The 22449-nt window shown below is 41.1% G+C and overlaps 1 protein-coding gene across 2 annotated transcripts; it reads right to left on the bottom strand.

Moving 5' to 3' along the window:
• On the bottom strand, positions 1–21390 carry sparc (secreted protein, acidic, cysteine-rich (osteonectin)). 2 transcript variants are annotated; one of them, XM_073486818.1, is made up of 10 exons: positions 21323–21390; positions 10426–10491; positions 9971–10024; positions 8513–8612; positions 6119–6240; positions 5562–5682; positions 2911–3044; positions 1683–1831; positions 951–1099; positions 1–433 (listed from the first exon to the last, which is right to left on the bottom strand). In XM_073486818.1, exons 2-10 carry the CDS (start codon positions 10480–10482, stop codon positions 405–407), a joined length of 915 nt encoding a protein of 304 aa, XP_073342919.1. In that variant the 5' UTR covers positions 10483–10491; positions 21323–21390; the 3' UTR covers positions 1–404. The 2 variants fall into 2 exon arrangements, with proteins under 2 accessions (XP_073342919.1, XP_073342920.1); XM_073486819.1 differs by having other exon boundaries at positions 170–433; positions 10426–10514; positions 21323–21364.
• Positions 21391–22449: the final 1059 nt, after the last annotated feature.

Below are 22449 nucleotides of genomic sequence, written 5' to 3' on the forward strand. Positions count from 1 at the left end.
TTTATTTAGAAACTTTATTTTCCACTTTACAGTTTGGTCTCCTCATGAAAACGTTGCAAATTGATCTCCAATTAAAACCCTGAACAAATCATAGCATATATATAATACCGTCAACAACATACATTTACATCAGAGGTCTTTAGTTTTCTTTCTGGGTGTTTTCTTCAACAAACGAGATGTGATGTTAGTACAGACTGTGCACTTTTCTCTTTTGTAATCTTTTTTTTTAGTGGTATAGGTAGGAAAGGTCATTATTTTAAAAAAAAAACAAAATAAAAAATAATTTGCAATTAGCACCGTTACTGTGATTTTTTTTTTTTAACTTAGGGATCAGCACCTCGTCCCGTTAGTAGCGACTAGGAGTTGTCATACTGCTGCTGCTGCTGCTGCTGCTGCTAAGGAGCTTAGATGATGAGGTCGTTGTCCACATCCTCTGAAAACACACACACACACAAAACATCATCAGCACAGATTAAAGGGGCAGTATGTTGGAAAAAAGTTTAGAAATAAAACTAAAATGTGAGAGACAGTTTTGACGTTATGACTGTGTTGCAGATATCTACTAAAGTTAGCATGCTAACCAGCTAGCCTCAGTCTAAACCTCCCGACTAACGGTGTGAACACTACATTGATCAGACTGTTAAACCTGTCGAATTCATACTCAAACAAAATAGGAGTCAGCATATCACCAGAGTAACCACTAACTGCTCCTAGTGAACTAGCAAGTTAGCTCAGCTCGGGGAGTTCGGAAAACCAAAACTGATAACTGATCAGTTGCTGAAGTCATTTATTGAGCAACAAATGCCAAATAAATGTTCTTGCTCCTGAAATGTGAAACTTCTCTGCTTTTCTCCATTTTATTTAGTCATAGAAAACTGAAACTCTTTGTTTTGGACAAAATAACCCATTTGAAGGGGTCGCCTTGGGATAAATAATAATATGATACTCACGCTCCTTGATGCCGAAGCATGCGGCCCACTCCTCCAGGGCGATGTATTTGTCGCTGTCAGCGTCGCACTGCTCGAAGAAGCGGGTGGTGCAGTGCTCCATGGGGATGAGAGGAGCACGCAGGGGGGAGAGCTCTGTGTGGGTCAGGTATCTGCAGGCAAACAGACACAAGGACAAAAGGATGAGGATAGAAACTTTTATAGCGGCAATGAAGTGAGTTGAAATGGACTAAAACTCTGTAAATATCTGTGTCTGCTATATCTATGAAATCAGCTTGTTTCCCTGCGAGCATAAGATAATTATTCCATGATCGTCCAACCACCAACTGTTTAAGACACCTTCTTTAAATCTTTACTGTCCCCACATTGATAAAAACTTGCATTATCTCCATGCACATTGGAGTTAGTTATGTAGTAATGTTATTGATGCATTTAGCGTCCAGCAGCCACATCATCATTTTTCAATATTAAGTAGTTATAAAGTGAAGAGCAGTTGGATCCATCAACTTCTGTCTGCAGCTGCTGTGGAGTGAGATCAGAAGCTGCATCATCCACACAGGAAACCAATCAGCTCTCAGTCTGCCAGGAGCTCAACCACTGCCTGAGCAGCACGGATAATTTGGTTTAAAGACCTTAAATGGTTGAATATAAAATGGATCTGATCCAAAATAACTCCCAACTTTTTCCATCTGTGAAAAATAGTTGTGGAAGCCGAATAATTCTGTGTGTACGTACCCGTCGACGGGGTGCTGGTCGAGCTGGCCGAACTGCCAGTGGACGGGGAAGATGTACATGTTGTAGTTCTTCTCGAAGTCGTGAGCCAGCAGGTCCAGAGAGTGTTCGCCAGCCTGCAGCCTCTTCTCGTTCTCGAAGATCTTCTTCACCTGAACGATCACATGGACACAATCCACATTGTGTCATTGTTGTGAATTTTACAACCTCATTTGAACATTGACTCAGTGCGACTCTCCTCAAACATCAGACTTTATTCTTTTAGAGCAATTTCTTTCATGATTTGGGTTTTTGGTTCAGTCATTTCCTGTTTTATTTTGTAGATTCTATCCTCGTGTGTCATGTGTCACTTTCCACTTCCTGTCTTCTTCTGTTTTTCTGCTCACCTGTGTTCCTCCCCAGCCTGACTGTCCCTCCACACCTGTCTCACATCACCTTGTTAGCTCGGCCTTGTTAGCTCGGCCCTGTTCCCGGCGTTTTTCCAGCCCATCAGCTCCTTCCCTGCACTTGTTTCCCCTCACCTGTGTTTCTCCGTCTGCACCTCATCATTTTCTGGACTTTACCTGTCTTTGTTGCTTGCCTTTCGGATTTCTTACTTCTTGAGTTTGGACTTGATTTCAGCGTTTTGTTCTGTTACCTGCCTGTGTCCTGCGTTTGGGTCTGCGTTTTTTGATTAAGTCGGACAATCTCAAGCATTAAACTGTGTGTTATAAATACAATAATACATGTTGTGTCTGGTGGACCAGTGTAAAAGCTTTACCCTTCACTTTCTTTAAATATTTGTGATATGAATGTCTTATTTCTCTTATAAAGAACTTTCTTTTGTGTGTAAATGTGCCTCATAGCTTTATAAGGCAGCCTGTGAAACCTGTTGATCATCGGTCCCTCCCTCATCTACTGTTTGACAGAGTACATTAAAAGCTTACTTTGCTGTGTTAAATGTTCGATTGGTTAGAATGAATGAGCCGCTCTGTGTTATAAAATGTTTCCACAGCTTAAGTGTAGCTTAAAATGTGCAGCATTAACAGAAGCAGATCCTAAATCTCACACTTACATGAGCCCTCCTTGTGTTTCAGTGTTCCCAAGAGGAGCAACAAATGTATACACGCCTGAGTTACTTAAAGTCCTGATGATGTGTCTAACACATCCATCCACAGTTTCATCTTAAACATTGTGCATTGGGACCAGAGACGTCCGCTGTAACTGCGTCTTTACCACAGTGACGACTCACCCTGAGCTTCTGCTTCTCGGTCAGCAGGTTGTTGTCCTCGTCACGCTCGTACAGAGTCACCAGAACGTTCTTCAGCCAGTCCCTCATACGCAGGGGGAACTCCTTCAGCTCGCTGTCCATGCAGGGCTCGATGACTGCCGAGAGGAAACAAGAGATGACAACAGACTTTAATTCAGGATGATAATTCAGAGCCAACACTTCCACATGCGAGGAATCGTGACAGGTGGAGCAGGGGTCATCTTGATTGACTGCATCTTTTAGTTTAGTTTGATGTGGGATTCATAGTTTAACTGAGGTGTGCTTTGAGAATTGTCCATGTGAATTGATTTAATAAAGCTCTGATCAAATAAAAACCAGCGTTTATGGCATTTAATGATACCTGACACCTGATGGTAGACGGTGTATTAAACTGAACCCTGCTGATATTTTGGATTTTTTAAGATATAAGTGATCTCTTGTACAGTAGGAAAATACTTCAAGAAAACAGGTTTTAAAAACTCAACTCAACAGATTATCAACTTTATATTGTTGCTCTAACCATTCGTTACAAGACACTTAAAGGACTATTACACCCACTGCACTGTAAAAAAGTTCATCTTAAAGTTTCATGAAAAATGAAGCAGCAACGACAACCAGCAACAAGTGATCTGCATCTACATATTCCTGTCAACTATCCCAAAATCACAACCTGCATCCTGTTTTATTCTGCTGTACTGAACAACACCTTGATCTCCATTTGAACCCTTCAGCCCTGACTCATCTCCTTAGTGCGTGTGTGATGTGTCAGTCGTGTAGCCTGCGTGTTTGGACAGATCCTCCCGTCGCTGAGCTGCAGCCCATCAGTCACAGAGTGGAGACGCTGAACGCAAGCAGCTGAGCTCAGATTCAGCTCGGCTCAGCTTATCACGCAAACGAGTGGGAACTAAATACCGCAGATACAGCCTGATCCTCCAAAGTGAACAAACACAAACCACACGGTTTCAAAACAAAATGTCGTAAAAAGAATACATAAAAACAACATAAATCATAAACTGAGACTGGAGATAAGGAGATCATCCAGCTAAAGCTTTAAGATTATCTTCACGAGCATTTCCACAAAACTTTTCTTTTTTCTTCCCGTCACGTTTCCTGCAGAATTACAAACAACTGATGTGTGCAAACAAACGAAGAGGTGCACGTCTTTTACTTTCTTCTTTCTTTCTTTCTTTGTTAGAGTCTGTGAAGCCTCTCCTTTGCACTGGATTCATATTTTACAATTCAATGATGTATTTTAGTGGGGATAGTTTGCAGGGTTTTTTTTAGTTAGCCCAGAAATGCATTTTATTAGCATATTGGTGGATAAGCACTTAATTTATGTCGCTAAAATAAATACATTTAATAATATACCACAAATCATACGTGTCCAGCAACTTGTAGTGACAGTATAAGTATTTTTGTTGTTTAATTTCTGTGGTGGTTTTACTCCCTACAGATTAAGAAATCAAATGTACTGTAAACAGAGTAAACTACATGCAATGGCCTTTAAATTTATGAGATGTGTGTTTTTTTCTGCCTCATTTGAAAGCAATGTGGGACAAGAGGCCTTTTCTCCACAGCCTGCATTAAAGCTGCTGCAAGGAACTTTCATTTTGTTGATTTTTGGCACCCCCTGTGGACAAAAGCGGTATGACCACCACTGCCCTCCTGTTGTAAAGATCTTCATCTGCTCGCTTGTGCATTTGTTGTGAAAGCAAGCAAGCAAGTAGACAGTAAACTTTCTTTTATTGCTGTAAAAAAGAGACTACAGAGCAGTTTCTTCCCTCAGACTGTGAGACTCCTCAAATCATTCTCAGAACAGCACCATACAAAATCATTTGAATTTATACAACTAGAAAAAGGCATTAAGGAATAACTATAATAATATTGAACATATAGAGGCATCACGACTGTATCAGTTTTGAACTGAGACTGTTTCATAACCAGTTAACAGTTCCTTGGAGTATGATTCAGGAGTCACAGACTCCAATGATCAAACCTCACTCCAGAATGTGTTTATACCTAAACTTTAAAACTGTAAAAATAAAAACAAACACATAATGGCCTTTTCGAATCATGAGTTGCAGATTTTTCCGCTTCATTTGATTAAAGAGGCATTTTCCCCTCAGCCAACATTAACATCTGGCCCCTGTGAGACGGGTGTGTCCAGGGTGGAGGCAGCAGACACTGCAAAAACACATTTACTCAATGACTCACGACTGTTTGAAACAACTCGCTCAAATTTATTGAGCTGTTCGTAATTGTAATAATCACAGTTTTTATGTGATCATTTTCCTGACCTTTCACTCTTACTGGTTTCAGTTTGTATCTGCAGACTCCACAGAAAATGTGTATCCAGATCAGTTTTGCATCAGGATAGTTCTGAACAAAACACTGGAGAGGTGCTGTGAGACGATGCATCCTCTACCAAACCGCCTTCATGAGTTATGACCATTTTCATGAGACTCCCAGTTTGAATTAGAGCTGGACTATTCATTTCATTTTCAGACTCCAATCTAAAACATTCAAGCGTTGAGTCAGAGGCAGTGGAATCACCCTGTTTACACGCAGAGCTGAACATTTGCATTTTGCTGTAAATCTCTGCTAAACGTTTGAAGCAGAGTGTGAGAGCTCACGTTTGCAGGGTCCGACGTAGTCGAGGTGCAGCTTGTGGCCCTTCTTGGTTCCCTCCAGGGCGCACTTGGTGGCGAAGAAGTGGCAGGAGGTGTCGTAGGTCTTGTTGTCAGTGCCACAAACCTGAGAAGGAAAAACACAGATGAGTTCTCATAGCTCTGTACTTCTTATCAGTTGTATTTCATGATCTCAGTGCATGCTCAGCACTGAGCTCTGAAGATAGAGATTAATGCCTCTGCTTTAAACTGAAACTGATGTATCAGCTGGCCATTATCAGCCGATATTTGCCACAGATATATTGGTATCGGGGTTCATGAGGGCCGATAAGCACCGATAGGAAACTTTATTTTTAGAGAGCTTTAGAAATGGCCGAGTGGCTCTACTAACAACAAAATGACCAAATATCAATCTTTCCTGCTGTTTTTGAGATTTAATATTAACTAAAAGAAATATGGGAATGATCCTGGGTCATGAGTTCTCAGTCACAGGATAAATCTGATTTTACAGTATCAGCACAAAGCTTAAATACATGTTTGGCTGATTGTTTTTTTAAACTCACGTGCTCGAACTCTCCCTCAGCAGCGGGGCAGGTGGTGGGGTCCTGGCACACACACATGGGGGTGTTGCTCTCATCGACCTCGCACACTTTGCCCTTCTTGCAGTGGTGGTTCAGGCAGGGATCTGCGAAGAGACAGATGCAGAGTTAAAGACGATTTCTCAGGAAACGGCCAGGCCAGACAGACACCATGAGCTGATTCAGACACAAATACTTTCCAGTCCTTCGGTGCAGAAAACTCAAATGAAATCATTCATATTTTAGAGGATTAACGACTGAATAAACAGGAAAAGCTGTCATCAACGAGTTTGTGTCGGACTTTGGCCGCAGTTTTGGCCAAAAAAGAAAATTACAGTCCTGAAATGCAGCTCATGGAAAAACAGCAGAAGTTGTGGAAAAGTGCTGATATTAAAGTTAAAGACACAAACCAAACTGTTGGACATGTGGAGCCGAGCAGAAGGGCGTTGTAGTTTAGTTTTCACTTAAAGGGACAATTTCAGTTAAGAGACTGTAGAGCTTTATATGGTACTGAAATGTGCACGGACATTTCTGACTGCAAAATCCAAACAGTTGTATATTTTATTCTGTAATTTTTAGATATATTATCCAAACCAAACAAATCATATTATCTGCATGAGTAGCTACCGCTGAAATGGAGTACATATTTTCTGGTATTTGCTTCTTTTAGCTGAAGTAAATCAGTTGAGTAAATCTAAACATCTCAGTCTGAACACTTTGTACAGTCGGCCTGTTTTCGTGCTGCTGGTGTCGCCTGCGGCTCCATCACTGCCTCTTAAAGCAGGATGGAACACGTAATTACAGCCGTCTGCTCGCAGGATGAAGCAGTCTGTTATTATGGCTGAGACTGAGGCTTCACTAAACATCGAAACGCAGATCCTGTAGCCGGAGGGCAGAGCAGCGAAACAGCTAAATCAAATATTGTCAGAGGAGACTCACAAACCTGACACATTTTAGATCTGCAGTCACTGAAACCTGAAGGATTTACAGAGGTTTGGTTTCAGATTGTCATTTGAGCTACAGTGTGTGAGTGTTTGTATGTGTGTGCATTTCTGTACAGTGATGTAATGGATAAACATATTTTTTATGAATCTCTACTGAAGTTTTAATGTTTTTTGTCAACCCTTGCTTAAACCTTACCATATATTGGAAATGTATTGTAAATTCTTAAACCTTTAAAATTTTCTTCATGTTTAAAGTGACGACGAGGAACACTTGATTCTAGCGATGCGACACCAGCGCATACATGAGGTAATGTATGTTGATGTGATTTTATATGTGATATATGTGATCAGACCCGAACACAGGCGTTAATAATAACTATATAAAACCAGCAGTCTGTTCGCTGATGGTCTCGTTTGCTGTTACAGCTCATTTATAATCATTAGAGGAATCAGAGACTGTTCCATAAACACTTCCTCGTAGTCACTTTAATTGCTCGCTGTTTTTGTCTTTTGTTTTCGATCGAACAGAATTTTGCTCATTTGTTCATTTACATGTTGACACTTGAACACACTTAATACTGGATATTTTTTACTTGCAATCAGAATCATAATCATAAACTTTATTGACCTCCGAGAGGGAAGGTGGGTTTCATTACAGTTGCTCCTTCCACAACAGAAATGTCACAGCATAGAGAAAATTACACGAATAATAGATTAAAAAAAAGAGAGAATAGATAATAAGAAGCAAGAGTATGTAAAATATGTTCATTAGACTATTAGATATGACAAATATATACATATAGGAATAGAAAGATGTAAAGATCATTCAGCTGGACTCGTGTTTGTCTTTCAACCAACTTCTGAAGAAAATATCTAGCTCTTTAGCTGCTAATTTCTCTAGATGTTCACCGGTTAGTCTTTAACTGTGTCTGCCTGCTGTTTTAGTAGTGTACAGTAAGCCTTAGAGCTTATTTTCTAAAAAATAGAGCTATTAAAATTTAGCAACTGAGGTAGCTTGGGACATAAAATTGCTCCATACAGCTCGTCCAGCGTTATCCAAGTCTCTTGAGGCCCCTGAGATCAGACTGAATAGACTTTATTTACGCCTACTAAGCTAAAACTGTTAGTGCCACCCATCAGCAGTGGATGCTCAAGCTCAACCACATGTCAATGGTATAAATAACATCTTCTCAAATCAATTTATTTTTATGTTTTTGGTTGTAGTCCCAAGCTAAACAAACCTTCACCCGAAGGTGAGGAGATAAAGACTGATTTTTTCATTTTTGGCTGAACCTTTGCTTTGAGGATTGGGAATGGGATTAGACATGTATTGGTTATGGCTGAATAAAGATAAACCTCCTGGGAACTGATGTAAGTCACTGCAGTGTTATCATAAGTGACAAAAACAAGTTTTTGTGTGTTTTTGTGAACTTACTCTCAGCAGCAACGTCTTCAACAACATCTTCAACGATCTCAATGGCCTCGTCAAAATCTCCGACCTCGATCTGCACTGGGTTGGCCCCCACCTCGGGCTCCTGGAGAACAACAGAGGTCAGAGGTCAGACTGTAAGCCGCTTAAGCTTCATGAGTCACATGCAGAGGAACTTCTTATCACATGGGATCAAAAGTGATCAGAGAAATAAAGTGTTTTTTTCTAATTTTGGTCTCCAATTTCTGGTCTATTTTCTGCACGACGTCCACTTAAACCAAAACCGCTTAAATATCCCTGGCTTTTCCTGAAAAAAGAAGTTGAAACATCACCACTAAAGAAGGTTCCTCCCTGCAGGCCAAACAGAGTCTGGGAGCAGCGAGACCATAATATCCAACAATAACAAGCAGCTGGGTCCACATGTGGTGAAGCCATGAAGAACGTAATGGCTTCCTGACCGGCTGGCAGGCTAAAATTAACAGCTGTGGGATCTCTGGTCCCGCTGGACCTCTGGAGCAGGAAATGATAAAACGTTCACATGAAGGCTCGGTCCAACCGTTTTATACGGGGATATTCTGTTAGTTTTCTTTACAACAGGTTATGAAGGACAAAGGACTGAACTCTTTCTCAATAAAGGGATGTTTGTCTCCTATTAAGGCAGTCGTGGAGGGAGCTGGAAGGATTTCATGTTTTCATCCCCGTCTGTTTGTTGAGAAAGATTGGTCAGAAGCCTCAGAGGTAATAAACAGATTTGGGTGAAATTTAGCAAAGAGATTTATTAGATTTCGGTAAATATCCAACTTCAGGATTTCCACCATTAACTCACAAAGCCCAGGTGAAACAAACAAACACCAGAGACCTCTCCGTCACCTGCAAAACAGAACGTCCTGCTCTTCTTACAAATGGTGCAGTAAACATACAGCGTTTTCTGTTTAATTTAACTTCCACTGCTCGCATTTAGTTTTCAATTATTCAATGAGGACTCCATTCTTTTAAGGATTTTGGGGGCTCACACGTGAAGTCAACACTGTCACGTGAATAAATACCACTGAACTTCTTTAAGAAACCCAAAGCTCCGTCACAGATCAGATCATCTCTGCGAGCAGCTGCCTGGACAGGAAACACATCACAGATGCCAAATCAAACTCACATGAGAGCAAAAGTATTTGGGTCGTCCAGAATCAGTGCCTACAGACGAAACAGAGCTTTGCAAATATTAAAGAATAATTGAAGTTTAATTACAATTTAGATCTTATTTTTTAATATCATTTCACACACCAAGACTGGGAACCCAACTCTACAACAAAGTCAAGTGTGATCCCCAAAGATCAATAACCTTGCATTTCTTTAATTGTTCTTTGATTGATTAATTATTCAAGGCCTTTAGTTTCCCTGACTGCAGATGTTTCAAGGCTTTTAAGGAAAGATTTGTGTTGTCTAAACAGGATGAACATCTGGACTTACCTCAACAACTGGCTCCTCAGTCACTGGCTCTTCCACGATGACCTCCTCCTCAGTCTGGGACACACACACATTAAACCATTATAACTCCAGCACGTGAACACACACAAAACTAAAGTGTAAGAAGTTAGAAGCAGACAACACACACGCTTTGAAGCTTCATGCACGTGAACACTCCGGGGAGCACTTGGATTAAGGAAAGCAAACATTTCTTCAACACACACATGCAATAAGATCACACACGCCCTCAAAGGAACTCAGGAACTGCGCTCGGGTAAAGAAACACAATTATCAGGGACACACACACACAAAGCAAACATGGAAACTTTCTCACGTGAACTGATGATCAGACAGGAGAGGAGAAAGAAGGACACACACACACAAAGAGAGGAACAGGATCATAAAGCAGACAACACTCACTCACACACACACACACACACACACAGAGTATAACTTACAGGAGCAGCCATGGCGTGGCCAGCCAGGCACAGGACGAAGACGATCCACACCCTCATCTTCAAAGTCTGTGGAGATGAAACAGAGCGACCTGTGAGCCAATCATATTCACACAAACAGTAATGATTATTATACTAAGCAAAGACACATAAACCTATATCTAGTTTATGTTTCCTTTGTTGTCATTTTCACAGAATATTCTTGATTGAGTACCATTGGTGGCCAAACAACCACCGTTTGCTAATTTTAGAAACCATCGGGGCATTTTCTGGATATTTTAAGCCAAAACATGATCTTTTCCTAACCCTAACCAAGTGGTTGAATCTGAACCACTGAATATTGTCCCTAACTTAAACACTTTTTTATTTATTTATTTATTTGTTTTATTGATTTATTGTGCTTTGTCTTAAAGGGAAAACAAATTAGGATTACTACAACTCTGCAACTACAAGGAATCCTCAGACAGATCCTTGAGGAACACTTGGATGCACTCACTGATCACTTTAATATACAAACTGTTAAGATATTGAATTCTGCTTATCAATTTCTGGAAAATAAAATGTTGATCTGCCGACTAGTTTATACCCATCGAAGCTTCACAAAAGACGACAGTGATGAAGTGAAAATTAATCACTAAACTTTTTTTTAATGTATTTACTTTTGTTAGTCACTTTGTAACTCCCCTTATTCTTAGTAGAAGTAGTATTTGTACAAAAAGTAATATTGTACAGTATAATAATGTGTAAAAACAAACAATATTCAACTTATTCATGGCAACTTTTTATTAAACCAACAAGAATCAACAAAAAAATCTAAACTTAAACGAGATGATGAGCCAGGATCAATGAGACCAATCTGAATCTGAGTTGTCAGACGTCTCAACAATAAGCAGCCTCTCTCTCATGCGTCCCTGCAGACAACAAAAGCATCTGGACACAACATGTAACACAACTCTCTCGACAGACTAATGGAAGCTTTCCAGTTCCCAAACAAAACCTTCAGTGTGTGCTGTGTTTACTGGCACGTCGGGATGAAATTGTCTGTGGCTGCGGCTCCCAGAACATCATTTCAGCCGCTGAAAGGGATTTTCTCTCGTTCTGGAGCGTAAATCAGAGCGAGAACAGTAGCTGATTGCACAAAATGAGGTTTCAGAAGCCCGTCTGTAACAGGCTGGGTCAGCTTATCTTTGTGCTGTAAACAGCTCCTGTATACATGAACACTTTCACTGCAACATTTTTCCACCAACTGAGGCACTCTAACTCTTCATATTTCACCAGGCTTCTGCTTGGAAAAATTACTTTTAATACAGCTTCACTAAACACATATTTACATTTATAAACCCATAAGAAATCTGTACCAATCTGACCGTGATGTGAGATTTTAGTTAGTTGAAGGTGGAGGAAGGTTCAGTTCCCAGTGGGACCATCTGTTTCATAGTCCACAAAATATTTCTGGAGCTTCACAGCAAAACAGCGTTGCAGCGTTCTCCTAAACAACTGAAGTAGCTGTGGACTTGTTTTAAAAGGTAAAAAACAACAGAAAAATTAAAACACAAAATGGCTCCATACAGCTCATCCGGTGTAATCCAAGTCTCCGGAAACCCCAAGATCCCAAATTGATTTGAAAAGACATTATGTACAACCTTGACAGACGGTAGAGCTTGTGCGGCCACTTCAGAAAGCTAAACTTTTAGCTCAGCAGCTACAGTGACGATTTCAGCTTTAAAAAGGGTGTGAATAATGTCTTTTCAAATCAATCTGCGATCTCGGGGCTTCCAGAGACTTGGATTATGCCAGACGAGCTGTATGGAGCCATTTTCTGTTTCACACGTGTTTTGTTGTGAAGCTCCAGAAATGTTTTGTGGACTGCGAAACTTCACCTGATTTTCCATCGGCTTGAGGGTGAGCAGGAAATGAATGAGGTCATTTAATGTTTTATCTCGTGAGGACAAGAGTTTTGTCCCCAAGTCCAGTAAAACAACTACATGCTTCCAAACAGCAGACTGGCACAGTTAGAGACTTAGTGGAGCATTTAGCAGCTAAAGAGTCAGATATTCCCCTCAGGAGTCAGTGGAGACCAAAACGGAGCTAAAAGAGAGGAAAGATTAGCAACGCTGTTTTGCTGTGAAGCTCCATTAAAGTTTTGAGGACTACGAAACTTCACTCAACTTTCCATCAGCATGGGGAGGAGGAGATGATGACTGAATCTTTTGTTCCAGCTATGACCAACTTGACATTCCTTCATTGCTAGCATTGTTATTGCTGAATTACATTTAGCTCAAAGCAGTGCTATCCATGTTTGTAGAGTCTTGTTTCCTTGTTTCCTAATCTACTTTTTTTGTGATCTAGTTTTGTTTTGGGGATATTTCCGTCAAATTTTTACTTGACAACTCATCCTTGTCAAGTCTATATTAGACTCTTTTTCATCTTATACCATGGAAAACCTGTCTTTTTTACATGTAAAGATACAAATTTCCTGTGATATCTGGCTGCCGTGAGAGCAGAGTCCCAATGAGTCTCCTATCTGTCTATCTTTCCTCCTCTCCTCTCCATCTGATTGTCTGGGCATCCATTCATTTGGACTGAGAGCGCTCTCTCTCCGTCCCTGCCTCTCTTCCTTCATCATGTCTCGTCTGAAGGACTAAAAAAAGAGCTTCTTTGTTCGGTAATGCAGCATGACATTGCTTGGTCTTCCTCCGTCTTTTCTCTATTAGTTATCTCCCTCAGCACCTCCATAAAGTGAGCTGTCTCACCCAGACATCCAGAAACCATCTCTGTCCTGCTGACATCAAAGGACGTATGGTATAGATACGGGCGAGTTTAAGTGTCTCGGGAGGCCGACTGTTGAGATCAAAGTCTTTACTGTTATTTCATTCACCTTGTTTCCTTTATGTTCTGATTTTCTGGCTCGATATCAAGAAGAACTGGCCCGCACCTCTTGTTTCTGTTGAGTTTTTACTCTGCAGAGTGGAAAATTCCTCATGCAGGGGCAATAAGACTGATGTGAGCTGACACAGTTTGTACAATATACTGGACGCTGCAGGAGATCAGCGGGGGATAATAAGATTTACTAAACAGGGTCGGGGATGGTTGGAATTCCTGCAACTCGGATAAGACGGCAGCGGGTTTAAACCAACAATAAAACTGAACTATTAAAATTAAACTTTGGAAAATTGTCCACTTGAGCATCAATTATCAGCTCAGAACATGAATGCCACGGCTCTCAAAAACATCGCTTTGAGGGAAAGTGAGCTTGACATTTTGGGGGTGGAGGAACACTTTGCTTGGCTGGCTGCCGGGTGTCCTAAAGAACGCAGGAAGGCCTCTCGACACGACGAGACTGAATAGGGCAACATGTTTGGACAGATGCAGTGAAAAGGGGAAAGTTTGCACGCGGTCGATATGCAGAAGTGGAGAGTGTTGACGTGTGTCGTTTGATGAGCCCTCGAGCGACATGAGAACGTTCTGTCATTTAGACAACAAAGAAATTTTGTGTGCTCGCCCGTAGGCGCGTTTTTTCTCTACGGTTGACACTCTCAAAATAGTCAACAAGCACGTTCAGAAATGTGATTTGAAATGAGGTGTAAGGCAGCTGTAGACGATGTAGCATTCTTTCTTTGGAGCAAGTTTGTACAAGTTTTATCTTGAGATCTGACAGGAGAGCCATGTCTGCTACACTATAAAAACTGCAACTACAAGGATGTGCTGACACTGAAGCACTAACTTACACGGTAGTATCCACATTTATATCATAATTCATATATCTGACGTTAATACTGCATGTTTTTTGATCTCAACTTTGAAAGGGATAGTTCACCCCAAAATCAAAAATATATGTAGTTCTGTTCATCCGTCTAGATTGTTTTGTTGTGAGTTGCAGACTTTGGGCGATATGTGATGTCAAGATGTCTGCCCTCCAAAATAATGGAACTAGATTGTTTTATGGTGCTCAAAGCGCCACAAAAATACAATTTGAAAAACTCAACATCAATGTCTCTCTTACTCAAGATTATCAACAGACCTTGTTGTGAGCAGTTTCATGTAGGAACTATTTTCTTTACGTATCACTGCGCAGAAGGAAACGTGCACCTACTCATGGACGAAGGCTCGTGCTTGTGACAGTGTTGGATGTAAACATTTATGCTGTCCTTCTTGGTTGAGCTGTAACGTTCGTTAGCTTAGTTAGCTAGAAGATCGTATTGGGGCCACAAAGACGGCTGCAAAATGTCCCAACATTCGCTGGAATTACAGTATTGTTTGTTAAAACACAAAGCGAACAGTGATATCTCACTTTAGATGTCACACCAGTACCACCACCCCGTAGTCCTGGTGAGAAAGTCAGCTCGTACACATATAAAATGTAATATGATTTGCATTGTAGAAATACAGAGCCAAAGATGACGGACATCTCTACAGCTAATATCTCCAAAACTTGGCTTCTCACACCAAAACAATCTATATGGATGAGCAGCATGACAGGTTAAAGGAAATATATATTTTTGATTTTAGGGTGAACTGTCCCTTTAAGTGTTGTCACCACTTGGAGAAAACTTCTCAAGGCTGAAACAAGATGTGTTCTTTGTGTGTTGTGATATATTTTTAGGTGAGTGAATATTTGTTCTCTTAGAATTCAGACACAGTCGTATAGAAGTCAACCGCTCTGTGTTTAAATACAAAGTCTAGCAAATATTTTATTCCACTTTCAGCAGACACAAGTCAAATTTATGGTATTTTTATTGTCGTGCATAAATCTGTTATAAACTTTCAACCACAAACTTATAAACATCTAGCGGGTAATACAGCAGCTGTTCTCGAATTTTTCTCAGCTCTGTTCATCTACAAAATAAATCACAGATCTGCACGTCTGTTGTGATGTGGGTGTCTGCTACCATAGATGTTAGAGGAAAACAAGATTGTGATTGCAGGAAGGTGAAGGTAGAACAAAAAATGCTCCTTTAAGCAAGAGAGAATAATTTTAGAGAAGAAAACTAAGAAGCAACATGATTATTGTTGGATTGTTTTGTTCCAAATATCTCTCAGTGCTTATTTCAGCGTCAAGGCAGGACTTTAACAATGGCAACCACTGTTCATGAAGGTCCAGAGATGAGAAGTCATGAGCAGACTCGGACGTGGAAAAATACAGAAACGCTGGCAGTGGACGCAGACAGTGACGTCTCTAAATAACCTGCAAACAAGGAAACTTCTCTGTCAAGCTGAGCTAAAAGGGGAAAAAAAGGTGTTCTGCTGACGGGAAGTTTCGTAAAAAAGAACTTCTGACACACACTGAGAGCGAGAGCTTAATGTGATCTCAAAGAGGGCGAAAATAAAAACCGGTCTCATCTCCAGAAGGTGTGGGGTGAGTATTTGATTTGGAGGGACGCGGTGTTCCCGTCGTATGTCCGCTTTAACATATTCCTGTTTGGTCAGAGAGCCGTTCGGCTCCGCTCGGCAGGAAGGAGGAGGCCGGACGGACTGACGTAACAGCAAAACAAATTATTTTATTTGGAAAGCTGCTCTCATAATCAAACAGGGCCGAGGCTAAAAGGGAAACTTCAGGCTCATAAAGGGGCCCTTTTTCTCCTCAATGTATTTAATTTGGGAGGTTAGTTAGGTAAGCAAGTGTAAACTCACTACGGAGGAAAACAACCTGCGCTGGAACTGCTGCTAATACAGACATCTGCCTCACTTTCTCACTAATATCTGTCTTTTCAGTCTCTTTCTGCTTCAGATGCTCTTTAAAGGGAGGGATTCTTGCTTCGTCTCCTCGGTGATATAACAGGCAGGGTTGGATGGCTGGAAAAACAACCTGTAGCAGCCTGTCGGCCAGCAAACAGTGCAGACAAACAACACTGGCGTGCAAAGAGCCCGAGAGGCAAATATTCAGTTAAAGCTCTGAGAATGAACAGTGATTTCCTCTGTTGATATTAAACTCTGCAGACAGAGTAGATTATGTGACGGAGGAAGATCGTAGTTAATGAAATACCTTTAAAATCTCAGGTTTATGAAATGTTGTTTACCGTCTGTATCAGGAGGTATGGGAGGATATCACGGCTGCAAAAGATGAAGATCTGGCGAGTGGTTGTCTTCTTTCATGCGTGTCTTATCATGTTTATATTAAATGTACACGAGCTGACTTTCATGTCAGGAGGGGATGGTGGTGGTGGTGTTACTGCTGGTCGAGAGACCGCTGTTCAAGACTGTTATTGTGACACCACTGAACATTTTTTCCGAGACATCGGGACATTTCGAGCTGTGTTTGTGGCAACAAAACCAGATATTTTGAGCCAAAACATGATCTTTTCTGAGTGATTTCTGTCTTAGGTAGTCAAGAACGCTGCAAGCCAGAAACCACTGTTTGAGATGGTGTTTCGACATTTTTAAGCATGAAACCACCAGATATTTTTAACAAGAATTTGGGATATTTTCCAGCTGTGTTTGTGGAGACAGAACCAGGTATTTAAAGCAAAATCATGATCTTTCCTAACCCTAATCAAGTTGTTGTCATTCCTAAACCCAACCAGACCATAAGCACAGCATGGTCACATCATAACATTGAAAATGAAAAGTAAAACTTGAGGTTTACATTCCATCATTTCTCCTGTCCATATTTCTTTATGACAGGAACCACTATCTTCTTCAGCTTTGTGCAATTTTGTGGTTGATGTCTGAAATCGTTTTTCATCCTGAGGTGCTGCTGGTCAGGTAACAGCAGGGTTTTAGTCCCTCAGTGGTCACTTTTCGGCTCCAATTACACTTCAAACTTCATGCTGGTTGAGAAAAAGAAGAGGTATCAGTTTGGAGTCTTATCAGCATTTTACTCGTGCAGCAACACGTCTGGGACAAAATCACATTGTTGTTTGCACATTATGACTTAAAAGCAGCCCAGTCTCCAGGATATAATGTTAGCAGCTAAGGTTTCTGCTAACCATAGATACGTCTGAGGTTTACATCTTACATCTACCAAACTGTCTTTATTTGTTGAATTTAGTGTATGTAATGTATATTTTGCTTCATTGCTTGTTTTTTTGTCTTGATTTTAACTGCACCTGCCTGAGGCAAGTTCCTCGTACACCTGTGCTTGGTGACTACAGGCAACGATTATTGCACCTGGCAATAAGACACCTGACAAATTCAGTTTCTCTCTAGAGATTACGGAGGGGAACTCCTTTAGGTTTCCTGGACAAAGAGCAGTTTCAGAGCGACCACCAGTCACCCCGATCGCTCAGAAACTCTGAGCACAAAGAGCACAAACAAGAAGACGAGGAAAAGTCAGGATATATGTAACCTGAGTTTCTTGTCACCTGACCTCTTTGACTCCCTTCCCCCCTTTCCTTCATCAGGACTGATCCTCTGTTTGTGGCTTTCCAGAGAATTTGACGAAGGACACTTTGTTCTGAGCCAGTTTCCGCAGAAATGTAATGTTTTTTCACCTCTTTGAGTTCTCGTTCTGTGGCTTGAGGCTAAAATAAAAGCCAGATACATCTCGCACAAAAACTGTACTGTTGTGTCTGTTAAAACTCTGGAACTGCTTTTTCTTTGCCTCTCTGAAAAGATAAAGGCTCAATGACCGAAAATCCTTGTTTTTAGATGTTATCAGTCAAAGTCTCCTCGGTGAAGATTACTTCTGTCATCTGCAGCGACCTGTCTCAGTCTTCTTGTTTTATGAACACTGTAAGAGGCCAGAAGGCATCAACTTTATGGTCACTGTGGCAGCGAGCCAGCAAGTCAGTGTGTAAGTAAATCAGGCTGGTTTGAAATGAATAGCACTGCAGCTGGAAAGACTGAATAGACAAAGAAAAGAGCGATACCTAGAGAAAGTTATTCAAAAGCAGGTTGCAGGTGAATCTGTAGCCTTAATTACTTAATGAGTTACTTCCATAAATGAACACTTAATAATCTGTCTGCTCTTCTTCTTTTCTTTGTCTCTTTGTCTCTTTGTATTCGTTGTCTCTTCCTTTCTGTCTTCCTGTCTTTCTCTTTTCGTCTCTTTGTTTCTCGTTGCTGACAGTAACCTCCAGGTTTTTCTTCTCCACGTTGAGCCCGACAGCAGCACAATCCCTCCTTCCTGTCGGGGGATTAGAGTTTTTTCTTGAGATTGCCAAACTGGCCCGGTATTTTCCAGCATCAACAGCTCCAACGCCTCAACCCCATCCCCCTCCCCTCCGTCCTCCTCCTCCCACTTCGGTCCAGACTTGCCACCTCAACAATTAGGCAGCCAGAGACGCTCTGTCTTTACTTCACTCATACTAAAGCAGACACAATGTCCCTCAGTCCTCCAAAAGGCAGCTTGGAAAAATATCCTCGACAGGTGTGACGAACACGGAAACAACGACTTCGTTCAGAATCAAAAGACAGTGAGGGAAAGATTGGAGAGTGGAAAGTGTTTTCTGAGCAGGAGGAATCTGTATCGAGCCCAATGTTTTCAAGCGTCATGTCGCTGGATATATTTAATAAATTGGGACATTTTCCAGCTGTGTTTGAGGAGACCAAACCGGTTGCGTTAAGCTAAAAAAATTAAGTCATTTTTGTCTTTGTCAGGAGGGCAGGAAGGCTGGCAAGTCAGAGATCACTGTTTGAGACGACGCTTCATAATTTGTTAGCATGAAACCACTAAATATTTCACACAAGACGTTGGGACATTTTCCAGCTGGCAAAACCAGGCATGTTAGACCAAAACATGATCTCTATCTGGTCCAGTCATTTACTTATTTATTTACTCAACTGATTTGACTTAACCCTATCCAAGTGATTGGTTAGGGTTAGGATTGGCAAGAGTGAAACCACTGAATATTTTTAACGAGACGTGTAGATGTTTTCCAGCTGTATTTGTGGTGACAGAATCAGATCTTTGAAGCCAAAACATGGTCTTTTCCTGAACCTAACTAAGTGATTTTTGTCCTTCTCAGGTAGGTATGAAGGCTGCCAGGCCAGAGACCGTTGTACAAGACTGCTTTTCAAAATTTGGAAGCATGAAACCACTGAATATTCTTAAGACTTCGGGGCATTTTCCAGCCATGTTTGTGGAGACAAATCATGGTATTTTAGGCCTAAAAAACAAAATTTTCCAAACCTCAACCAAGTGGGTTTTGTCCTCAAACCTAACCAGACTATGAGCACAGTGTTGTCACAACACAGAACTGAAAATCTAACCTAAAGAAACGTAAAGTGTGAACATTTTCAGAAATGTTCATTGCCGACATTTATTCTGATGATTGGGTTACTGTATCACCTCAAAATTGGACTGAAGCAACCCTTAAAAGCAACTTGCACCCAGTCGGCCTCAACATCATAAGTGAGGTCCAACAATTATGTTGGGTGACAGAGTCTGACTCGTAGTCGGTGTTCCAGTTCATCCCAAAGATGTTAGATGACACTGAGGTTTAGAGTTCTGTGCAGAACAGTTCTTCCAAACCAAACAGAGACAACTCTTTTCTTTATGGAGCCGGCTCTGTGCACGTGGAAACTGGCACATTGAAACAGGAAAGGGCGAAACACAAACTGCTGACACATTGTGCTCTATAGCATTCATATTTCTCTCCATTGAAACTAAAAGTACAAACCCTGAAAAACAGCCCAGCAATCACCCAAAGTATGCAAGAATTTCGGCCTTTTTTTTGCTAATCTCTCTCCCTGTGGGCGACGACCTGACACTTGAAGGCATCTGAACTAACGAACGGAGCTTTTTAAACAGCTGGTAACTGATCACTATGGCAACTCGCATTCCTTTACATGGGAGTAATCAGGGAGGGGGAGTCACAGAGGGATGAGGAGAGGGAGACAGGGAGAGATATTTGTCGGAGAAATGCTCCCATTGCTTTATCGGGCTTTTGTTGGAATCCCATCCACCCCCACTCCTCCTCATCCGCCTCCTCCTCGTCCTCCTCCTCCTCTCTCCCCTCTTTCTTTCTCCTCTCTCCCCTCTTTCTTTCTCTTTTTCTTGTTTTCTTTGTTTCTGCTCTGTTACGGTAACTTTCTCAGAGATAAACCCTGCAGAAGTCCATTTAAAAAACTGTGAATTCTCCAAAAACAAAGAGCCACCAGCAGCTCTCCAAACTCTTACACAGAATTGGTTAAAAAACTGATCATTTGACAGCAGATAAGGGTTAGGGTTAGGGGTTAGCCCTTGGTTGAGACAAGCTATTTTTCTTAAATTAAGCAGCATATCATGCTGTGTCTGCATCCCCCTCCTCCCCTGAGCTCTAAACCACAGTCCCCCTCCTCCTCCTCCCTCTCCTCCTGTTGCCGATGTGGCACACAATACCTCCACAGAGAATGAATCCTCATAATCACAGTTTGTTTACCTGCAGGGAGTTATTTTCCTCGCAGCTGTTTGGGCAGTAATAACAGAGGAGATTGTTCACTGAGGTTTGAGGCCACAGTGGCTACCTTTTAAACCAGATGTTAGTCATTTTAAAGTAAGTTTAAATAGTGGAAATGTGGGTGGAAAATTGAGAAAGTACCACTGACAGCTTTACAGGCAGTTGGTGGAGAATCTGTTGCAGGTAGTCAAGTGTGAAATATACAATACTGGATTGAGTTTTGAGATTACTGCAGGTACATTTTGTGCGGTAAAGTTTGATTAGAAGAGTTTTTGCCACTTTGTTTACTTTGGTCACACTGGCAGAAAAAGAAACTGCATGTTTAACTTGTTCTTTTGCAACTGACAAAGAAATGTGAATTCATTTTAGATCTGCATTTAAATGCATTTAAAGTTCAACTTCAGCAAACTTTAACTGGACCACAAAAACAAAATAAATCTGAAAGTTGTCAGTAAGTTCCTGCAGACCTTTGTTGTTCTCTCCAACAATAGATCTCGCAGACTAAAGTCTTCTGAAGTCACTCCAGACCAGCGTCACATGATAAAGAGTCAGCAGATATCGTGCAGAGTGAGAGCTCTTACCTTTAGCTTTGCAGAGCAGGGACACCAGAAGAGAAGTCAGCAGTGTGCGGGGCCCAGGACGATCTAACTGCCTCACCAGTTCACACAGTAGACATTTCCAGTGGGACGTCCCAGTTTGGACGCAGACCCCCTCCTCCCTTCACCAAAGCCTCCCATTGCTCCCTCCCTGCTCTGGAGGTGGGGCTTCTTGTTAACTCTCTGCTCCTGCTGATAACCCAGTCTGGACAAAAAGCACTTTTTCTGATAGTTTCTTGTCAAAGTGGATGTTTGATGTGTCATTAAAAAAGTACTGCATTTTTTTTTATTTTTACACTTTAAAGGAGAACATTTAAAAAAACAACACAGGGATGATGATAAAATAAAAGAAAAAACATGCTTAATTTAACTTAATTTAATTTAATTTAAGAAAAACACATTTTGTGGAAAGCCACAGATTTTTTTTGACAATCATGTTGAAGGGTCTTTGAAAGCGATTTAGACTAATGAGTCATTTTTTAATTATCTAAAGTGCACTGACTCATTTTGGAGACAAGATGTTGGCAGGTTTAGGATGATGTCACAGTAAATCCACAAATAGACTTTCAGCTTCAGCCGAACGCCAACTGTGACATGAATTTCATCACTTGCTCACATCCACAAAATGTCCGCAGTGTGTGGAACATGTACACAAACACCTGCACAGAACTGTTTGTGCATCCTGTCTACGTCTGTTTATGGATTAGACATACTGATACACTCTGGACGTGTACATTAGGACATACAAGGGATGAGCATGCTGTGTTGTTTGTATTATATTGAGTGTCTGTGTAAATGGATCCTGGTTTAAAGTTGCATATTCATTTATCTTAGGCTGCAGACGGAAGTCCACACAGATAGAGTTCATGTCACATGGACTTTTGCAGAGCTTCCTGCTTCTTGGACACAGAAAGTTTCAGCCTTTTCAGGGGTTTTTTTCTGACAAGGTTTCAAACACGAGTGCACCATTTACTGTAAACTGTTAGTCTGTTCAGGGTTAAATGCCACTGACTGATATTAAATATCTGCAAATATTCACTGTCAATCTGCAAATATTCACTGTCAACATCTTCCTTTTTTTTCCTTTTGCTAACGAAAACATGATTAAAGTT

The sequence above is a fragment of the Pagrus major genome, chromosome 18 (genome assembly GCF_040436345.1).
Source record: "Pagrus major chromosome 18, Pma_NU_1.0".
Taxonomy (NCBI): domain Eukaryota; kingdom Metazoa; phylum Chordata; class Actinopteri; order Spariformes; family Sparidae; genus Pagrus; species Pagrus major.